This window comes from Pseudoliparis swirei, chromosome 2, assembly GCF_029220125.1.
Source record: "Pseudoliparis swirei isolate HS2019 ecotype Mariana Trench chromosome 2, NWPU_hadal_v1, whole genome shotgun sequence".
Taxonomy (NCBI): Eukaryota; Metazoa; Chordata; class Actinopteri; order Perciformes; family Liparidae; genus Pseudoliparis; species Pseudoliparis swirei.
Genome location: NC_079389.1, coordinates 1,004,285 through 1,026,920, shown reverse-complemented (window position 1 = coordinate 1,026,920; position 22,636 = coordinate 1,004,285). Strand labels below are relative to the sequence as shown.

General features: G+C 48.2%; 1 protein-coding gene across 36 annotated transcripts in view; it reads left to right on the top strand.

Annotated features, from left to right (window-relative positions):
• The first annotated feature begins 154 nt into the window (after positions 1-154).
• The window catches only part of clasp1a (cytoplasmic linker associated protein 1a), a 78,710-nt gene continuing 56,228 nt past the window's right edge, over positions 155-22,636 (top strand). For all 36 annotated transcript variants that reach the window (XM_056439059.1, XM_056438993.1, XM_056438943.1 and 33 more), the window contains exons 1-2: positions 155-246; positions 4,360-5,029. In XM_056439059.1, coding sequence (XP_056295034.1) covers positions 4,835-5,029 — 195 coding nt within the window. In that variant the 5' untranslated portion in view covers positions 155-246; positions 4,360-4,834. The remainder of the gene's footprint in view (positions 247-4,359; positions 5,030-22,636) is intronic.

The window sequence follows — 22,636 nt, the reverse complement described above, 5'->3', positions numbered from 1 at the left end:
ACGTTATACAGGTCCGGCAGCTCTTTTTGTTGCATTGCCATGCGACAGTTTTCCAAGCGCCAACATCATCCCTGGATCGACTGCGCATGCGCACGACGATCCCATTCTTGTCCTGCAGGCAGCATTCCGGGTGGAGAGAGTTAGCGAGAGAAAAGGAGAAAGGCAGGAGAGATTTGAGGCCGAAAGACTGCACACTGAAGCCCGAGAAACGCGAGCCTAGTGTCCGAACCGCCGCGGCAGGATATGGTAAGTGTAAGAATACGTGTTGTGAGGACACTTCCTCGCCTCCTCGTCCCGTTTCCTTCTCTTTGTGCTGCCCTGTCTGCCAACTGACGTTTCATTGAAAGGAAGGGCTTCGCGAGGGGCTAGCGTTAGCCTTTCGTGCCCTAAACACACCTTCCTCTGGGCTCGCCAGCTGTTCCGGGGAGACACAAAGAGCGCGAGGCGTCTCATGGCCGCGGGGGGAAAGCTCTGGCTTCCCCGCGGCGGGGGCTCGTAGCGGGAGCTGTCAGAGCCGCTCCTCTCGGTCGGCTCGGCTAGCAGTGATGTCAGCCCCTGGGCTAGCGCGAGCGCAGCTAACGCTGGGAGAAAAAAAATAAAAACAGGTGTGTGTGTGCGCGCGCGCCCGCGTGTTTGCGCGAGACGAGATCGACACCGAACAAATGTGCGCGGTCAAGCTGCATGTTGTCAAAGGTGAGAGTAGGTCAGGTGTTAAGGGACAAAGAGCATGTTATACTCCGTGGTGTAACGGGGTAACGATGCCGTAACAACACCACTGGCTTTTAACTTATAGATATTATACTTTAGTACATCGATCTAGTGCATATATCTATATATATATATATATATATATATACATATACATATATATATTAGGGCTGCAACAACGAATCGATAAAAATCGATTATTAAAATAGTTGGCAACGAATTTCATTATCGATTCGTTGTGTCGCGCGATTATTACGGCATTCAATAAGTCGCGGAATATAATAAAAGTTGAGTTGAGCGCAGAGCGCCGCAAGAGAAACAAGAGCGGAGCGGAGGGAGAGACCATAATGCTGCGTTGTGAGAGCCAATCAGCGCTGAGCTGCTCCGCTGTTGATGAATCTAATTGGCTGCTGCTGCCCTCGTGGCGCTGGAAGCGGAAGTCATTTACGTAGTCGGAGTGACATTCACGGAGTTGTGAGCGCCTACGGGCTATGTTATGAACCCAGACACCAGGGCGTTACATGTTACGATGTGTGTGGCATTTCCACAAGAGTATAACGTAGAAAACATGGTTATTTATTCCGTGGCGGATGGCGGAAAATATGTTTCCACGGAGAAAGGCAACGGAGATAAGCCCCGCGCGCTCACCACACGTATGACGCGTTTAACCCATAAATAGCCAACTCAGGAGAGTAAACCGCTGTCAGTCTGTTTATGACAGGGTTCATCCACATGCTGACCAATGAACAGGGTTCATACTGCTGACCAGTGGATCTCCAGGACCTTTCCATGACTTTAAACCAAATTTCCATGATTAAACATTTTGTGAAAACTCTGTCTATACGTGACAAAGTGAGAAGATGTTGTATTTAAACTAACAATGAGAATTCCAAAGCATACCGTATATATTTCGTGTAAATTAACATTTGAATATAACACATTTGCATTACTTTTCCAATTATTTTGGGATTTTATTTTTTTCAATTACTTTTCTAGGCCTGCTAATAGCCATTTAAAAATTCCATGACTTTTACAGGTTTTCCATGACCATACGGACCCTGTTTTGAATAAAGGGTTGAAAATTAATTTGTTTTTGTTTTTTTATCCGATTAATCGATTAATCGAAAAAATAATCAACCGATTAATCGATTATCAAAATAATCGTGAGTTGCAGCCCTAATATATATAATGAATTAAGTAATTTAACACTGTTTCGATCTATATATATTTGTTTTCAAATATATATAATCAATTAAGTAATTTAACACTGTTTCGAACTATATATATATATGTATATATATAAATATATATTTGTTCTCAAATATATATATATATATATAATGAATGAAGTAATTTAACACTTTCGATCTATATATATATATATTAGTGTTGTGAAAAATAACGCGTTAACTCAGTTAATTCAATTACAGGTTTAACTAGTTTTTTTTTTTAACGTATTTAACGCATGCACAGAATGAGCTTCCAATCCGTCTGTTGTTGGTCGTCGGGACGAAAAAAAAGTCACTTGCAAAATGAGCTTCCAATACACCACTTCAATCTGAACTCTGTCCGCTCTCATGCAGACGGTCTGTTCATCGGTAATGATCCTTCCGCAGGTTCACCTACGGAAACCTTGTGACGACTTTTACTTCCTGTAGATCAGGGTCTCAACACGTTGATCGCGACCTGCCAGTCGATCGCGGCGTAGTGTCGGTAGATCGCATGACATTAAAAAGATTGGCCCGCCCCCTGACATGTTCTCTAGAGCACGTCTTTGTTCTTTTATTAAACTAAACGTCTGTTGTTGATCGTATCTCCACAGCAGCATGTCATTTCTGTCTCTTCGCGTTGCGTTAACACTTATCGATCTCCGTCTGCGCGCCACAGAGCTCCGTGCGCGCATCGGGACCGAGCAAAAAAAGTCACTTGTCAATCTGTCCACCTGTCCGGGCCGGTGAGGTTTCAGCTTTGCAGCGGTGTCCCCGCCGTCCCTTTCATCACGGCCCAGTTCATGAAGAAAACCCACACAGTCAGTTTGCCTCAGCAGCTGCTAGAGGAAGACTAGAGGCCTTTAGATTGTATCATGGTGGAGTTAATGGTTGACAAACAAGAGAAAAATGTTCTGTTTAACCCTCCTATTACCTTTACTTTACGAACATATTTTACCCTCGGGGTCAATTTGACCCCAGCAATTAAAACCTCCAGAAAATTATTAGAATTAATATTGCTTCCCAAGTTTAAGTGTGAGGTACTTTATGTTTGTTTGTTGACTACCTAAATAGCCCTTTAAATAAATAAAAAAGTTGATATTTCTGATATGTTTGACACAGTGAAAAACAGCCTGGGGTCAAATTGACCCCAAAGAACACCGACATTAAACATTGAATGGGGTCAAATTGACCCGAAAGGTAACAGGAGGGTTAAACATTCTGTTTAGGATGAAGATGTATTAATGTTCCATATGGAAGAAAACTGCTAAATAACTGCTGAGTTGCAGCACCATTGTATAGAAGAATGTATAAATGTATATATCCGTCTTTTGTCATAAATCTCTATGTTCTCACAAAATATACCGAGAATATCGGTAATATGTGATTAATCATGATTAATCCACAAAAACCTGTGATTAACCCGATTAAAAATTGTAATCGTTTCACAGCCCTAATATATATATATATATTTGAAAACAGTGTTAAATTACTGGTGATGAGCATGCATAATGCCCATTTTTCAACATGTTAATAAGAAACACAAAAGGATTCGTAAAAGAAAGAAACAAACCCAAGCCAAAACAACCACACGCTGGCTTTTCTTAGAACAGAGCGTGCACATGCACATAACGGGCTGAAAGAAACCAACAAGTTAAGTTGTATATTTGTGGTAACTGGAATTTTAAACGCCTGACCAGAGACGGGGCTGCAAATCGGCGTCATCGACATTACATCATCGGATGCATCGCTACACCTTTATTAACAATGTTAATTGTATTTTCCTGCTAAAATAAATAAAAAAACACCTAAAACCAAGGAAAAGTCTCACATGACTTAATGCTTCAACAATATGACTCTACTAAAAAGGAGAAACTGGTTAACACACAAGTCTTATGGATCTGACCCACATCCTTCTTGACATGCAGAGCAAAGCCCAGTATCTGGTCGACCTGCGGTAGACAATCGTGTCACACAAAATCCCTCAAACAATTATTCAATGAATTGGTCCATCAACCAAACACCTTTCTTTTTGGATTATCAATTTATACATGATTTAAGACATTTTTTAAGCGAAAATGGCTAAAAATGATCTGATTTCTGCTTTCTAGATCTGAGAATGTGCTGAGTGTCTGTTTATTGTGATTGCGAACCAAATATCTAAAGACATCACCATGTGGAAACCCCCGGGGCAGCTTTCAGACCACCAAATAATTACCAAAAATAATGGCCAGATGAACCCATAATGGAAATAACAATAACACTAAAGTATCATGTCATGCCGTGGCCTCATGATTTCCTTTGCAGACAAGAGGAGCGATATGCTCCCGGCTACATATTGCACCTCTCTCCTCTCCCCGTCAGATGAAGAGCGATGACTTGTAACGTACCAACAGTCCACCGCGAGGAGATAATGAACGTCCTGCTCCCCTCTGCTCCTCAGGGCTCTCCAGGGCAAATCCCGGGACAAGACGCGGAGCTCTAAGCCAGCCCTCTCCCTCCATCTCCGCTCGCCCAACACCACCTCTGCGACCCCCGCTGTAGTGGTTTGGCCCGGACCTCCTTTAAAGAGAAGAAGAGTGGGAGGGAGTCGTGAACTTCCCCCAGCTGCTGCCCAGACACACACACGTGCTGCATTGCCGCCATTCCCCAGGCCCCCCCACTCCATCCATCTCCAGGGCACGGACACGCGCTCGCTGGCCGCCACTCGGCACAAAGACGAGGCCTGTCCTCGGGGGTGAGACACACAATCGGACTGTGGACACGTTCTTTCTTGTTCTCCCTTCCCCGGGGTCCCCAGACACTCAGACACTCATTAGCCGGGGCTCATTGAGTGCGGCTGTCGGTCAGTCGCTGCTGTGAGCGGCCAGTCGCTTCGCCGGACCGAGGAAGCCCGAGGGCTCGCCTATCCCAGCGCGATGGAGCCCAGCGTGGAGAGCTGCCTGGCCCAGGTCCTGCAGAAGGACATGGGCAGCCGGCTGCAGCTGGGGCAGGAGATCATCGACTACATCCTGGACAAGGAGAAGTCCCACGACCTGGAGCAGGACCAGGCGGCGCTGGACAAGATGGTGGACGGCATCGCCAGCTCCTGGGTCAACTGCAGCAACTTCAAGGTAAACGACGGGGACGGCGGGGCAGTGTCGAGTTGCATCCACGCACCGGTGGAGGCGTTTACTGTCGACTGCGTTGTTTGACTCCCCATGCACTCGCGTTCTGCAGTCGTGAAGTGACTCTGTGTGAGGTGTTCCCAGCATGTTGGAATACTTCAGTGTAGAGGAAGTGTCTGGTGTGGCTGATTCCCCTGTTCACATCTGACATGTTGACGGCTCACATGTTCCTCCTTGGGTGACTGCGTTGAGGGGGGTCTCTCCAATGAAACACCCAATCCACCCCCCCCACACCCCATCTCAAATGTAACACTTAAAGTTACGTAAACTAATTACCTTCGCATTGAGAATGCGGAAGGTTATGTTTTGATCGCCGTGTATTTATTTATTTGTTTATTTGTATGCGTGTTACTCTCATAACTCAAAAAGTATTGAACCGAATCGCATGCAATTTGGTGGGCTGATTGGTTATTATCCGGGGACCGTTTGATTAGATTTTGGGATCGATCGGGTCAAAGGTCAAGGTCATGAAAAGGTCAACATCTTCTTTTTACCATAGCGCGGTCAATTTTTATCCAATTGGCATGCAACTAATGCCAAAATGTTCATAATCCAATGCCCAATCTTGTGATATGCGAAGGTATGCGCTCTACCGAGTGCCCGTTCTAGTCATCGTCTGTTTCTCTGAAGCCACACAAACCACTCTTCACGTCAGCACTCGAGGCCAAATCACCTCCTCAGTTACGCCATGACCAGCTACTGGCGAGCATTGAAAAGACTTAAAAAAAAAAAAAACATGCAATCCGGCACTCTGCTCACTCCACTTAGAATTCCCCGGGGCTACACGGCCTCCCTTGCAGCCATTGGCTGTGTATCAGAGGAGGACGTCGTCACCGTGACGTCACCCATTGGTTCGTCGTGTGAAGAGTCTCAAGATCGGCATTTTGTCCGTAGCCATTTTGTTCTTTGGCAACTCGAAGTGATGCGAGCAGGTCTGTCTTTCAATCAGAGGATCGGTGGTTCACTCCCTGCCTCTGTACCATGACGACGTGTCCTTGAGCAAGACACTTAACCCTGAATTGCTCCCGCTGTGGGAATGTAAGTCGCTTTAGAGAAAAGCGTCAGCTAAATGTAACGTAATGTACAACTGGCCACTCACTGAGACGTTTTAGTGATCAAAATGTTCTGATTAATTTCTATGAAGTGAAAACACTCCTAAATGGGACCATAATGTACTAAATGATGACATCATGTTGTATAGAAGAAGACTTAAAGCTAGAGATTGAGACACATTGGGCTGTAAAGCAAAAATGTTCTGGGGCAAGAAAAGGCACACAGCGTTCTTGTCTCCGCTCGGCAGCGAGCCGGCCCACATTCTTCTTCTGTGGTTGATTGTGCTTTATTTTGGAGTTTGATGGAGGTCAAAATGAACCGTGTGTTCAGCAGCGGCTCCTCCCGTTGCACACGGCGCTCTCTGCGCCCCGATGTCGGCCGGCGTACTGCAGCTCCGCTCAGGCGTCGGCCCGGTGCCGCTCAGTTGTGCATGGGGCGCTCCACTTTACCCAGAAGGCTGCTGCCCCGCTGCGTGGCCCAGACATCTGGCACATGCCTGGGAGAAATGGAGATGAGCGGCGAGAGAGGATTGGGAACGCGAGGTTAGGGAACTGGACGAGGGAACCGGCCCGAGCCGGAGGATGGGATGAGACATTCTGTCAGACATCAAATCATCGCTCCTGGTCTAAGATGCCCAGTGAGACAACAGACCAGAGAGACAACAGACCAGTGAGACAACAGACCAGAGAGACAACAGACCAGAGAGACGACAGACCAGAGAGACAACAGACCAGTGAGACAACAGACCAGAGAGACAACAGACCAGAGAGACGACAGACCAGTGAGACGACAGACCAGAGAGACGACAGACCAGAGAGACGACAGACCAGAGAGACGACAGACCAGACAGACGACAGACCAGACAGACGACAGACCAGAGAGACGACAGACCAGACAGACGACAGACCAGAGAGACGACACCAGAGAGACGACAGACCAGAGAGACGACAGACCAGAGAGACGACCGACCAGAGAGACGACAGACCAGAGAGACGACAGACCAGAGAGACGACAGACCAGTGAGACGACAGATCAGAGAGACGACAGACCAGAGAGACGACAGACCAGAGAGACGACAGACGACAGACCAGAGAGACGACAGACCAGTGAGACGACAGATCAGAGAGACGACAGACCAGAGAGACGACAGACCAGAGAGACGACAGACCAGAGAGACGACAGACCAGAGAGACGACCGACCAGACAGACGACAGACCAGAGAGACGACAGACCAGAGAGACGACAGACCAGAGAGACGACAGACCAGAGAGACGACAGACCAGAGACAGACCAGAGAGACGACAGACCAGAGATACGACTGACCAGAGACGACAGACCAGAGAGACGACAGACCAGAGAGACGACAGACCAGTGAGACGACAGATCAGAGAGACGACAGACCAGAGAGACGACAGACCAGAGAGACGACAGACCAGAGAGACGACAGACCAGAGAGACGACAGACCAGAGAGACGACAGACCAGTGAGACGACAGACCAGAGAGACGACAGACCAGAGAGACGACAGACGACAGACCAGAGAGACGACAGACCAGAGAGACGACAGACCAGTGAGCGCTCGGCTGAGTCCAGAGGGCCGATCACGGCTCACGTCGCGGCGCTACGAAGTCGGTGCTGTTGGTTCGCTCGACACTGAGCTGATCACTTGGCAGCTAATGTGGAAAGTATTTAGTGTGTGAGAGAGAGAGAGTGAACGAGAGATTTTTGAAAAACACTTTATTTCACATTTTCTCAGCTTTTACATAGCTTCTTAAAAATAAAGTGCTTTAAAAAATTAGGTTGTTTAAAATTAAAATAAAAAAATTAAAATAAAAAACACCACCACCAAAAAAACAAAACTTTAAAAACAAATAAAACATGTTTTACCTCATAAAAAGTGGTGCAAACTCCAGCTCCTCTTCCACCACAGAGCAAACAATATCTTTAAAACACCAGCGTTGTTTAAAAGCATCCAGGTCTCCAATGTGTTTATAAAATCTGAACTCCAGCCAGAGTCTGGCTCTGATGCTGCAAAGCCACACTGCCCTGGCTTCCTGCCCCTCTCTGTTTTCCACCCGGGACTTTCTTGTCAAATATATGGCCATTTTGGCTTCGCCGGATAAAAAATTAAGGAGCTGCCATTTTTCTTTTTCCGTCTTTTTGTAGGCAGCTCCCATGATAAAAACCTTCTCTGTAAAAGCCACATTAAAAAGACTAAAAACCAATATTAAAAGAGCGAAGAAACTCAAAAGTCTCTTACACTCATTAAAAACATGGTAAATAGTCTCCCGGAGGTCACAGAAGGGGCACTGGCTCAGGACAGCGGGATTAATGACTGAAATAAAAGCGTTGGACGCGACAGCACCGTGTAAAATCCGCCACTGGAGGTCAGCGGTCCATTCTTCAGGGAGGCTTGTATAGGACCCCCACTGCGGGCCAGGGCCTCCATGCCCAAGTCTCTCTGACCACACAGTGGGCGGTCTGTTGCACAGTCTGGACCTGTTGATACTCTTCACGAGGTTAAAATACAAAGTCTTCTTGTCTGCTTTGTTCAGTGTGCAGTTTTCTGGGTGGCTCGTTCTTAGCAGGGGCGGTGAGTCCCCAGCCCCGGGCTGAGGCAGATGTCTGGGAAGTGGTCTGCAGGGTCCGGCTCTGCTCTCTGCTGGCTGTAGTCGTTGAGGAGGCTCCTCTCCAACCCGGTCAGCCTCTGCCTCCACAGCTCCAGGAGCCTCCTCGCCACCCGGTCGGAATGCATCCCCAGCAGGGAGCCCAGGGCCGGGGGGTCGCTCAGCGTCGGCCCCACTGCATCCACCAACTGCTGCAGGGAAAGGGTCTTTGTTCGCAGCAGCGCCCCCGTTAGTCCAGGGGTGACGCTGCTGCTAATGTCCAGTTTTGCATTATAAATTAATGGTTCTCTCAACAACCAGAACAGAGAGTCAGACTGTGGGCACCTTTCGTGCTTAAAAAGGGCCCACGACTTAAAAACACCCTGATAAAAAGGAGGCAGCCCACTTAACTTTAAAATGCTGGAGTCTATTAAAAACAGAGCAGTATCCAGCCCCAGGTTGTCAGCACGCCTGAGGATGCAGCTGGCCCCGCCTCGCCACACTAAAACCCCCGCACTCGTGAAAACTTCTGAACAAACTGTAATCTAAAAGTGGCCGTCCGGCTGGCCAGGTGGACAAGGCCCTGTCCCCCCTCCTCTCTGGCTAAAAACAGCACCCCCTATGGCACCCAGTGTAGACCCTCCCAAAAGAAATCCACCATCTTCTTTTGTATGTTGGCTAAGAAGCCAGAGGGAGGGTCTAACACGGTCAACCTGTGCCACAGTTGGGATGCAATAAGATTGTTTAAAACCAGTACTCTACCTTAAAAGACATCTGGGGAGCAGCCACTTCCATTTGGAAAGTTTCCTCTATCTTCTCTGTGACGCCTCCCAGTTCTTCTGGACCATGCTCGGTTTCCTCAGATATATTCCTAAATATTTAAAACCGTCCTTTTTCCATATGAGCTTTTGTGGAAGAACCGGGAGGCCGCCACGCCACTCCCCCACAGCGAGGGCTTCGCTTTTCTTCCAGTTCACCCTCGCTGATGATGCCGTGCTAAAATCATGTACTATTTGATTTAAAAGGTTTACATCATTTTGATTCTTAATAAAAACAACAACGTCGTCGGCATATGCCGATAAAATCATTCTCTTACTAAAACCAGGTAAAACCAAACCATGTAGGCTAGAGCGTATTTTAATGAGGAGGGGCTCGAGGGAGAGTGCGTAGAGCATCCCGGACAGAGCACAGCCCTGCCGGACCTCTACTCACTCTAAAAGGAGCACACAGCCTCTCGCTTATCTTCAGCACACTCTCAACATTACTGTACAACACCTTGATCTTAGCTATGAAGCCAGCGCTGAACCCAAACTTCCCCAGAACTTTCCAGAGGAAGCCGTGTTCAACGCGGTCAAAAGCCTTTTCCTGATCTAGAGAAATCAGACCAGTGTCCATACCCAACGAGCTGGAGACCTCCAAAACGTCCCGAATGAGGTGGACGTTGTCCACCATGGACCTGCCGGGCACACAGTAGGTCTGGTCCCGATGGAGGACCTGCTCCATAGCTCCCCTCAGCCTGGAGGCCAGGACCCTGGACAGAAGCTTGTAATCCACACACAGCAGAGACACAGGGCGCCAGTTACCGATGTCCTGCGGGTTTCCTTTTTTTGGCAGTAGCGTTAGTACTGCCCTCCGGCAGGACATCGGCATGGAACCAGAGGCCAGACTCTCGTTGAAGACGTCTAGGATGTCCCCTCCGAGGACATCCCAGTATTTCTTGTAAAATTCAGCGGGGAGGCCGTCGATTCCGGGGGCGTGCATTCCCTGCAGGGCAGCTTTCAGCTCTTGGGGGGTTATGGGTCTGTCGAGCTCCTCATTAGTCTCCTCGGAGACCTGAGGCAGCTCCCCACAGAGCCCCTCCGTCGACTCTCCCTCCTCCCTATACTCACTGGCATAAAGGGAGGAGTAACCCCACCGCTCGCTTCCGGATCTGGCTTGGCTCCACAACCGGCTGCCCTGCGTCCGTCAGCAGTGAGTGGATCACTCGCCCCTGCCCACTCCTCTTCTCCAGGCCGAAGAAGAAGCTAGAGGGAGTGTCCATCTCCGCGATGGTCTGGAATCGGGACCTGACCAGTGCGCCTTGTACTTTAACTTCGAACAGGTCGGCGAGAGCCGCCTTTTACTTTTGAGGACTTCAATATGTCCTCGATCTCCTGTGGACTCGCTTAAACTTTCTAGGTCCACTATCTCAGTCTCCAGGTCCTTCATAGATCTGGTGACGTCTCTAGTGACGTTGAAAGTGTGCTGCTGACAAAGGAGCTTAATTTCTACCTTACCACGGTCCCACCACTGCCTAAGATTATTAAACTCACTCTTCCTCAGCCTAAAAATGCCCCAAAAATAAAACAACACCTCCCTAAAAATCCTATCGAAAGTTAAAACTGTATTAAAATGCCAATATGCGCTCCTGGGTAAAAAATTCCTAATAAAAACATGACATAAAACCAAAGAGTGATCAGTAAAACCAGCCGGAACAATGCTGCACATTTTAAAAATATTAAAATGGTGCTTAAAAACATCAATAGCGTCTAACCTGGCTGAGGAGATCCTTCCCACCCTAACGTGGGACCATGTGTACTGTCGGCAGTCCGGATGCATCCTTCTCCACACGCCCACCAGGCCATGAGAATGGACCAGCCTCCTCAGCACCTGCTGTGAAGCTGGATGTGGCTCTGTGTGATTTCTGTCATTAAAATCATCCTCTGTGCAGTTAAAATCCCCCCCCAAGAATAAAAAATCCTCCGAGGCACAGTCATTTAAAACATCATTAACTTTGGCTAAAAACAGCTTCCTCTCTGTCCCAGTTGTTGGAGCATAGACATTAATTAAAACAACATTAAAAAGGTCGAACCGTGCTTTCACAAAGAACAGCCTCCCCTCCACGATGTGTTTGACCTCCAGTGACCGCGGGCTGAAGGCCCTGGAGAAGAGGAAGCCCACTCCTCCGCTGAGGTTGGTGTTGTGGCTCAGGAGGACTTCCCCCCCCCCACTCCCTCCTCCAGTCCGCCTCGTTGGTGCTGTCGCTGTGCGTCTCTTGTAAGAAGAGAACATCGTTGGCTTTCATCTTGTTAAATTCATAAATTGATGTTCTCTTCTTACTGTCCCTCGCTCCATTTACGTTTAAAACTCCGACTCTGAATGTGTTCATTAAAAGAAAAGAGCTTAAAAAACAAATAAAACTTAAAATCAACAAATTAATTAAAACACACATTGGAGCTCTCCACCTCCCCCTGCTGGATGCACTCCTTTACTTTGGGTAAAAACTTTTTAATTCTAAAAACCTCTTGTTTGTCTAGTTTATTTTTTCTCATGTGGAAGTGGCACGACTGTACAAAAGCCACGAGGTCAGGGAAGTGATCCCTGACCTCTACTTTTTGTTTTTTGTTTTATGTAGAAACAAACTTATTTCGTCGGCTGTATACAGCTTTTGTTCCTGACTATTTGTTAAAATCAGAGGAGAGTCGCTGTCCTCTGACCCCTCCTCATCACTGCTATCCTCCACCGGCCTCGCCCCCTGACTCCTCCTCCTCTCCTCCACCCTGCTGGCTTTGGCCTCGCTGCCGGCGCCTGGCCACTCTTTTTCCTTTTTGGGGCCCTTTCTGCCCCCCTGCTTCCTCCTCGTCCATCTCTACCTGCTCCGCCCCCTCCTCCCCTGCACCGTCCTCCTCCACCTCTTCGACTCCACCCACCTGTCCTACCCCCTCTATGGGCTTCTCACCACCATTGCCCTCATCTTTTTTTCCCTTTTCCTCCTCTTTTTCACTTTCCTCATTATTCTCCACCCCACTTCCCACTTCCACCTCTAAGCCCGTGCCACCATCACCACCAATATGTTTTTGTTTTGTTTTTTAAATCTTTTTTTGTTTATTTTTTTCCCCTTCTTTTTCTTGTTTTCCTTCCTCCTCCCCACTTCCCACCTCACCCACAGCCTCTACCCCACTGCTCTTGGCAGATCCACCCACATCCCCGCCATTTTCTTGGTCCGCTTTTTCCCCTTTCCTCTCGTCGCTCCCGACCCCACCCACAGCCTGCTTCTCACTGCCCTGTCCAGCCTCCCCACCCTCTTCCCCCCCCTCGCCACCCTTACCCCATCGGCACCATCAGCCCCATCACTCACTCCCTCATTCATACTCACCACATGTGTGTCAGATACAGCAGCAGTGACGCCGCTCGCCGCGCTCTCCGCTGGAATCGGCGGCTCCAGCCGCAGCGCCAGCCGCGCCCGCAGCGTCTCCTCTCAGAGACGCCGGTCGCAATCCCCGCTGCCGCAGAGAGAACACAGACAACGCCCGCAGCCCCAAACACACACCCTGTCGCTCTGAGAACTGAGAGAGAGAGAGAGAGAGAGAGAGAACGAGAGAGAGAACGAGAGAAGGTGATGGAATCATTCACCATAAATGGTGCTTTGGCCGGATGTCTCCAATACCAAGCAACTGTTTAAGGAGAGAGCTTTACAGCCTCTCTCTCTCTCTCTCTCTCAGTCTTCCAGCGGGCTTTCTCCGCTGCACATACTTTCTCTGTTTAGTTAACAAACATCGGAGTGTTAAACTTCCTGGCCGGCTAGCTGACGTCTTGTGCACCAACTTCTATTCCCAGAGGACCAGCAGCAGCTCTCTGAGTTCAGGAGTTTGCTGTCATGTGGAAGAGCCTCAGGTGTTCTTGAAACACAACGAAAGGCTCAACTCAGACTTTTTGAAATGTTCCCAGTCTCAAGCATGTAGGGTAGACATTCAGCGTTCTTCAAATGGTTCCCTGATGTTTGCATGTGTTATGTGTACTTTGTTTGGCTGGTCTCCCAGGTAATGTACATGGACCTTTTCCTTTAACTCCGCCCTGACGTACAATTGGACTGTTTAACTGATTTAGTCTAAATTCCTAACTTCAGTTCATGATGTAAACACTTATTGAGTGTCTCTGTGTGCGATGTGAGGAGCAACGTCTTGAAGTGCCCTGAGGAGCAGACGCCGTGGACGCCAGCGGCCGCCGTACCGCCCGGCCAAACGGAGCCTCTTCAGTGATTCACACACGCGCGATCTCAAAAGGAAAAGAGTCATGCGAGCGACGGACGGTTCAACTCTCGGCCGCAGTTGTCGTTTCTCCGGAGCGATCTCCGTCTGCGTGACCCATCCATCGCAGGGGGAGGGGGGGGGATGTCGAGTCAGCAGCCACATCCCAGCTGTGGCGTCAGCTGCCTGATCGACTCGAAACGAGTCAAGAGTACACGGTTGGCTAAATGCAGAGGTGTGGCGCTGTCAAGGAGGTGTGTGTGTGCATGTGCATGTGCGTGTGCGCGCCTCCTCTCTGGTTGATGTGGCTGAATGCTGCCTGAGTGTTTCTGGGGCTCTTGACATGAGTGAGTGTTCCGCCTCCCCGAGTCGCTTCTCTCTCTCTCTTCGGTTCCTCCTCGCATCGCGTCCTTCTCGGACCGTGCGTGCATCGAGCTGACCCTAATCCAGACACGTGCGATGCTGCAGGACCACGCCAGTAAAGGAGGCTGTGATCTGTGTCCCCTCCGCTGCCTCCTCCAGGAGAGCGCTGAGCCTCTTGTCAGTCACCATCCATCATCACCCCCTCCCCCGCCGTCGTCTTCATCCCTTCCGCTCCCCGAGCCGGTCCGCCGACCGAATCGCTGAGGGCCGGCAGCGCCGGTTGACGAGCCCGTAAAGCGATCGCTCAGACAACCCGGTGCCACGGACGCGTCTCGAGCTGACCGCCGGCGTGGCGATACGACCACCGGGATAACACTCCAATCAATATGGAAAACGTAGCTGCAGACTTCCTGTGGTCCTGATCCCTGCTCCGGTCTCTTCATTGTGATGATGACTGTCAGAGCCCTGCCTCTCCTGGGGGTTCCAGGCCGCTCTGTGTTTGTGAAATGAGTTCAAGTGTTTCTCACATTCAGCGCAGAGGGGGGGGGTCCCCGGGGAGCCGCTGAGGCCCTCGCTTCATGTCCTTTTCTCTGCTGCTCATTACTTTCTGCTTTTATGATCACGCCGTATCTTCTCTCTCCCGACACAAATGGCTGCCATGTTTCTTCAGTAGGGTCGAGGACCGAAAACCGGTGCCAGTACGGCACGGATCATTTAACACCGGCATGCACCGCGTTTCACCGTCCGCGCGATCGGCGTCAGGCCGGGCGCGACGGGGAGGCGGTCCCCCTGAACACGGGGAGACCGCTGATGACGAAAGCAGCCTGAACTCACAGTAGTACCGTGACGTTGACTGCAAGTCTTGCATGAATACACGTAATAATACAAATAATAAATTAGCCATTATAACCAAGTTTAAGCTAGCTCGTAGCTAGCGTGAGCTACGAGCGCGACGGTCAGATATCCGTTTTATGTCGGTGCTCCATGAGAACGGCTTCGACAGGGAAATGACCGGAGAGGTTTTTGATGTCCTCACTGTCAATCGTTGTTTTGTGACCAGAGAGACGACAGACCAGAGAGACGACAGACCAGCGAGACAACAGACATCTCAGTTGTGGTGTTGCAGCGATGAGTTTCATCATGTGACGCACTCACTGCAGGCGGCCGATGAGAGCGGACAGTCTGGCCGTAGGGCCGGCCTCATCGCAGACCGGCTGGATGATCGGCTGCATGGCGCTCACCGGCTCCAGGGAGCGCAGTGTTACGTCACTTTGAAGTCTTCCTCGTGACATGCCGTTTCTGTTGCCCTGCAGCGAGGACGAGGCCTCGACACGATACTGTTTAGCAGATAAAGAGCCTGTAACAAGACCGCGTCCGTTACCCGTGGGTTTCCCCCCCCAGCACCAAGGATCAGCCCGGAACCACGAGGTTTGGTCGAGAGACATCTTTTATTCAGCAGTGCACACACCCAAGCAGACCGCAAAACCTGCGCCTCTGCTCACTTTTTCTTCCCTCCAGCTCTGCTGCCCTTTTATACAGGCCGCATCGGCTGCTGACTGATTGCCAATCAGTCAGAGCAGCTGACTGATTGTCAACCAGCCAGCAGCCGAGGCCAGATTGGGGACAGCTGCCACAGAGCCCAATTAGAGAGAGAGTCAGAGTGCTCACCTGGGATTAGCTTTTGTCAAAGTACACAACCACAGCTGCCGGCGACGAGCAGAAGAGGATGAAGCCGATGTCTTCTCTCTTGTCCTTTTGTTTCCTTCTTTATTTTGTAAAATCAAAGGGGGCGGAGACATTTAACCGATCATTTAACCGCGTTTCATTGTGGCCTGCCCTCAAGTTCCAGACTCAAGTTCCTCATTAGTTGACATGACCTGCAGTACGAGCTCGAAATGAGACGCTTCTGACCGGATTACTTCCACGTTGTTCTCCGCTAATGGCCGTCGGAGCTCAGCCAATGAGTGCAGCGTGTCGACCCGGGTGTCAGGCACCGGGGCACCCAAATGATTTTTCATTTAAATTTTCACCCTCGCTTACAGAATAAAATGTTGACACCGTCGAGGCCGGAGAGCAGCGCTGCAGGAAGAGTGGAGTAAAGAAAGGATGTGGTTCAAACGTGGAGTTGTGTCACGCTGTTCAATCTGTAATCAAGAAATATGTAAAGGAGTTGAACGAAAAGCACTCAAAGATGAGAAGTGTGTGTGTGTGTGTGTGTGTGTGTCTGAAGTCAGTTTGAATGACAGCGACAAACCCAGAGAGGAGCCTCTGTGACCTGTGTCCGAGGGTTGTGTTAATACTTTGGGTCAATCGACCTTGGACAGTGGACACGTACTCCTAAAGAAACAGAAACACAGAGAGCCAGTGACCTGTTCCTGAGGTCACCTGTGTGTGTTTACAGTGAGCGGTACAGCGAGTGAGCTGGACCTCCTGGTCCACTTCCAGAGGGAAGGTCGGACTTTGGAGCCCCTCGTTAAATGTTGACCCCAAAGCGCGTTGAGTCTGTGAGCTCAGAGGAAACGCTGCGACACGCCGCTGTGAGGAACGCCTTCAGGGCGGCGTCCCCCTCCCTGCTATGACATTGGGCTGATTTAGAGAGAGTGTGTGTGTGTGTGTGTGTGTGTGTGTGTGAAGCAGCCACTGCCTCCGGTTTTGTGTATAGAGGGGATTTGCTGTGAGGTTGTAATAATGTGAGTGAAGGTAAACTAGGATTCAACTTGTCGGGGGAGCTGGCCCGACTGGCTCCGGTGGATCTTTGTGTTTCTTCTCTGTTGTGTCAAAGCACCATTTTCAAAACCGTATCATCCTATTAACAGGATGACATACAAACCCGGTCCTTTTATTCTGACATTACCTCTGTGTGTTTCGTGGATTATTGGGCGATTACCGTAGTCTTTTGTTGTGATATTTGCAGTTGTTGTAGTTTGATTGTCATTGGGTGAAGCACAACAGTCTCCCCGCCAATGTTAGTGTCTGTACATTGAGTTCCCTTTGACTCAGTCTAACTGTCAGAGTAAATCTATGTCAAAGGCCAATGTTTAAAACCGTTGCCAAAAACTAGACATTAAGAAAGGACGTCTTTAGTTGTGGGGTCTGGAGCCTGTCCCAGCATGCTTTGGGTTAGAAGTGTAGTACAGAGCTAACTCACACCCCGTACAGTATATGTGAGTTATTATTATTATACATATATATGTGTGTGTATTTATATATATATATATGTGTGTATATATATGTACACACACACACACATATACATATATATGTATATATGTGTGTGTGTGTGTGTGTATATACATATATATATATATATGTATATATATGTACACTACCGTTCAAAAGTTTGGGGTCACTTAGAAATGTCTTTATTTTTCAAAGAAAAGCACAGTTTTTTCACATTAATCAAAAATACACTATATCCATTGTTAATGTGGTAAATGACTATTCTAGGTGGAAACGTCTGGTTTCTAATGAAATATCTCCAGAGGTGTATAGAGGCCCATTTCCATCAACTATCACTCCAGTGTTCTAATGGTACATTGTGTTTGCTAATCGCCTTAGAAGACTAATATCTGATTAGAAAACCCTTGTGCAATTATGTTAGCACAGCTGAAAACAGTTATGCTGGTGATATAAGCTATACAACTGGCCTTCCTTTGAGCTTGAAGTTTGAAGAACAAAATTAATACTTCAAATATTAATCATTATTTCTAACCTTGTCAATGTCTTCACTATATTTTCTATTCAATTTTCAATTCATTTGATAAATAAAAGTGAGTTTTCATGGAAGACACGAAATTGTCTGGATGACCCCAAACTTTTGAACGGTAGTGTATATATAAATATATATATATATGTAAATATAATATTCTTTCAAGAAGACCGTAAGCCAATACACAGCCCTTCATACAGTGTCAACACCTATCAGATTTAAACTGAACAAATGAAACGCAGTGACACCTACAGGTCGTCCAGAGCTGTATGGCCCCGCCCCTTTCTCCTGGTGTCTCTCTTCATGTCTCTTTCCCACAGTCATGCATCATCTCACTGGCTGCTTCCCCTTTCCTCTTCTCACTCTCTATTCTCCTCCCCTGATCATCTGAAACCTCGACCGACCTCCCACCTCCTCAGTTATCTCCTTCATAGACTCTCCATATCTTGGAGTGCACTCTGTGTAAAAGGAGATTCCTTTTGTGTATGGCCACCATGGCCGCCATCATTGCCAGCAGCAGCAGCTGTAAATCCCTATGTCCAAATGCCCCCCTCCCCCCTCCATCGACCTCATAGTCATAATCTGCTCTCTCATTTAATCTGCTCAACTCAAGGATTTTGTTTCCTTTTTTCTGTTAATCTAGCATGTGTCCCATCCCCCATTTCGCTGCATGCCATTTGATGTGCGTGTGACGTGTAACTTTCTTTTTTTGCAATTTCTATACAATTGTGTATTTAGAAAAACAAAAATCTGCATTCTCAAGTGGGTTTCTTCTCTCGGTCCCTCAACGAATGCTGTGGATTTAACATTTAACGTGTAATTCCATTCGGCAACAATCGGTTGGCAATTAATGAGCACAACTGTCTGGCAGATGGAGAGACGTGATTGGCCGCTGGGTCTGTCTGACCCCGCCAGTTGACAGAGAGGAACGAGGGGCCAGTGAATCCGTTGTTTGATGCCTAAACCCTCCGATGCAGTAGTGGTGGATGTTCGGCTCACAGTGTGTATGGTACACAGGCAGCCAGCATGGTGATGTGTGTGTGTGTGTGTGTGTGTGTGTTTGTTTACGTTGACGATGCAAAGAGGCTGCCATCTTGATTTTACCTTTTTTCTGTTTTTTGGGGGAGTTTTTCCTGATCTGATGTGAGGTCAAAGGTCAGGGATGTCGTTTGTGTCCAGATTGTGGCAAATTTGTGATTTTGGGCTCTACAAACTGAACTGAATTGAATAAGCCATGGTTTGCTATTTGCTCCTAACACCCGATTGTGAGGAGGAAACCAAGTCTGAATGTTCTCTGTGGCTTTACACCAAAGAACATCAGGTGAGGTCACACGGAGGGCGAGATCACATACGCATGCAATTACTTTTATTTCAGTCGCTGTTCCTCAGACCAGCTTCCCTCAGGAGAAAGCCTCGGAACATTTCACAGCCGTGTGTTTATGTCTCTTTAACAATGAAAGTTGGAGTTTTTTTAGGGCATCATTGGACAAAAATACCATAATAACCTGTTAGAGTTCCACATCTTCATCATCCATCATGCAGTAACCTGTAGAGTACTCGTCATTCGTCTGAGTCATCGGCCCGTAAAGCACTTTGAGATGACACACCGTGGCTCTGAGCTGCAGCGAGCCACACAGCTAGCCCTCCAAAGGGGGCCAGAGCCATGAGCAACTTGTCCTCTCCGTCTCTGGAAGTACTACTACTACTACTACCTCTACTACTAGTACTACTCTACCACTACTCTACTATTACTCTACTACTACTAGTACTACTCTACTATTACCACTACTGCTCTACCACCTCCACTACTGCTCCCACTACTCTCCTATTACTACTACTACTAGTACTACTCTACTATTACTCTACTACTACTAGTACTACTCTACAACTACTCTACTACTACTACCTCTACTACTCTCCTATTACTCTACTACTACTAGTACTACTCTACTATTACTCTACTACTACTAGTACTACTCTGCCTACCCCTAACCACCACCCACTACTGCACTGCCACTACTCTACCACTAGCAGTACCATATCACTACTACCACCATACTGCCACCTCCACTGCACCTCTCTACTACTACTACTACTCTACTACTAGTAGTACTATATTACTACTACTACTACTACTGAGGTCTATAGGAATACACGGCTCCACTGAGCTACTACTACTCTATAACTAGTACCACCACCACCACTCTCACGACCACTATCACTACCACCACTAATACTACCACCACCACTCACCAGCACCCACCACTACTACCACTACCACTGTTACCACCACTGCTCCTCCACTACTACTCACTCACTAGTACTACTATATTACTACTACTATTACTCTACTACTACTAGTAGTACTACTATATTACTACTACTACTGTTACTACTACTACTCTACTGCTATATTACTACTACTACTCTACTACTACTGAGGTCTACAGGAATACACGGCTCCACTGAGCTACTACTACTCTATAACTAGTACTACTACTACTAGTACTACTATTACTCTACTAATACTACTACTACTATTACTCTACTAATACTACTACTACTATTACTCTACTACTACTATTACTCTACTCTACTACCACTACTACTACTCTACTACTACTGAGGTCCATGTGAGTACCCGGCTCCACAGAGCTGTGTCTGGCTAGTGCTAAAGAGAAACACAATCAAAGCCCAGTGGCACTTGGATGTGAATGGTTCAGTGATGTCACCGCTCCGCCTGCTTTACGCTGCACACGGATCGATAACGTGTCCGGCTCAAGTAACACAAGGGAGAGAACACCGTCGGTCTCTGACTGCAGGGTGGAGCCAGGAAGAGGGGCACAACGTGTCCACTTCCTTTCTGGATGGGCGTCCTTCCATGACTTTGAAGGCTCGACGCATGCCAATGACTTCAATGCGTCAGTCAATTCATCTTCCAAGATTAACAGTAAAATGATACTTTAAAACACGACGCTGCACCTGTTTGCTCTGCTTTGTTCTCGGTGAAATGCTTTAAGGTGTTCTGTCTTTTCTTCCTCTCTAATTGGTGCAATTAAATAGTGACATCAGACGAAAACACCCGATACAGGACAAAGCGTGACGCCGTGAAGTGAAAGAACTGGGAAAGGGGTGATGATAAGATCATAAATAAGGTAAAAACTAACAAACAGGGGAAAAAAGACATAATTTAAAGCAGTACTGACCCCTGAGACGACCCAGATGTGTATAGAATTCATGTTGTGAAGGAAAAAGGTGAAATCTGTGCACACACACACACACACACACACACACCGCCCTCAGAGGGATGTGAGAGGAGACGACAAACCTGCAACACTTGGTCGACTTTAAATTCTGAGGTGTCGTTTCCTCGTGTCAGTTTTCCATGTCGGCCTCTAACACCAGCATCGTGTTATCAGTTTGTCCTTTTGTTCTGCCGAGTCAGCAGAACCAAAGAAGGAAGCCACGGAGTGGGTTGTGCTGCTAAAGTGCTCCGTCATGGATCCAAAGTGTGTGTGTGTGTGTGTGTCATTCACACCCTGATGGGAGGAGCTACGGTTCCACCTGCACATCAGGACTGACTATCATTCACACACAGCAGGCTCAGCTGCGGGAGCCGTGTTTTGGGGGAACGTGGTTACCGTTGTCACCTTCTTCTTTCAGACATCCTGAGTGTGACTTCCTTTTCTTCAGCCTCTGATTCCCCAGCGGCTCCAGTTGGAAGCAGCGCCGCTGAGAAGTTGTGCTGAGTTTGAAAAGCTTGAATCTTTGACCTTGTTATACAGCAATTATTGACTTATTATCCTCAGGAATGTCTCTCGTTCTTCTTTTTGTATCTGTGGTTCACCATAAAAATGTGACTCAGCATGTCCGTCTCTTTTTAAAACATCTGAAGACATCAGTTGATGGCGCTGACATAAAGCAGCCTCCTGAACTCGATTAGCTCAGACGCGTTCTTACTCATCGACACCATGGTGGCTCTGAGTTCTGAAATCTGAGCAGTGATCATGGAGCAGAGGGTTCTTCCCCTTGGGGACGTCCACATGACCCCTCACGTTGCCGACGGTCACGGCAAGGACCGCCTTTGTTCGCGACCCTTTTGGATTCGTTCCTCTCGGCCCGGCCCCTCGAGCCCCGCGGCGACCGGCGACCTGAAGGGGCGGAGCTACAGCCTCCGGCGTGTTCTCACTGAGCAGCAGGCGTCACAAGTCTGTTGTTACGGGGAATCACCACTGGACCTCACGCCGGAGGAATTTCGGGAAGGTTGTTAAGAAATGAAGAAGTCAGATAATTGTCATTGAAGCTCCTTCACCACGTTATTCATATGAATGTTTTCCAAAAGCTTCATAATAAACCACGATATAGAGAAGGCCTGGATCTCTGTGACCGCCACCGGGCAGGAACAAAGGAATCAGCCGTGTGTGTGTTTCTGTGTGCATGTGTGAGAGCGCGTGTGTTTCTGTGTGTGTTTTTTGTGTGTGTGTGTGTCTGCCCGTGTGTGAGCGAGCTTGTTTGTTTGTGTGCCTGTGTGTGTGTGTGTGTGTGTGTGAGCGAGCTTGTTTGTTTGTGTGTGTGCGTGCGTGCAGGCCTCAGACAGCAGGACAACACACCTGCATATGTCAGTCTCTGTCAGTTAAGAGTCAGAAGAACGTGTCTAATAATAAACCTGCCGACTTGTGAGTTACGGCTGCAGGGTCATGTCAGGTGGACTTGAAGCACAGATCCGGGCCAGACGGAGCCGAGCTGCATGGAAGCGCCCGAGACATTGGAATTGAGTTAGTGTTGTGTATAATGTGCATTGTAACATAAAACATTAT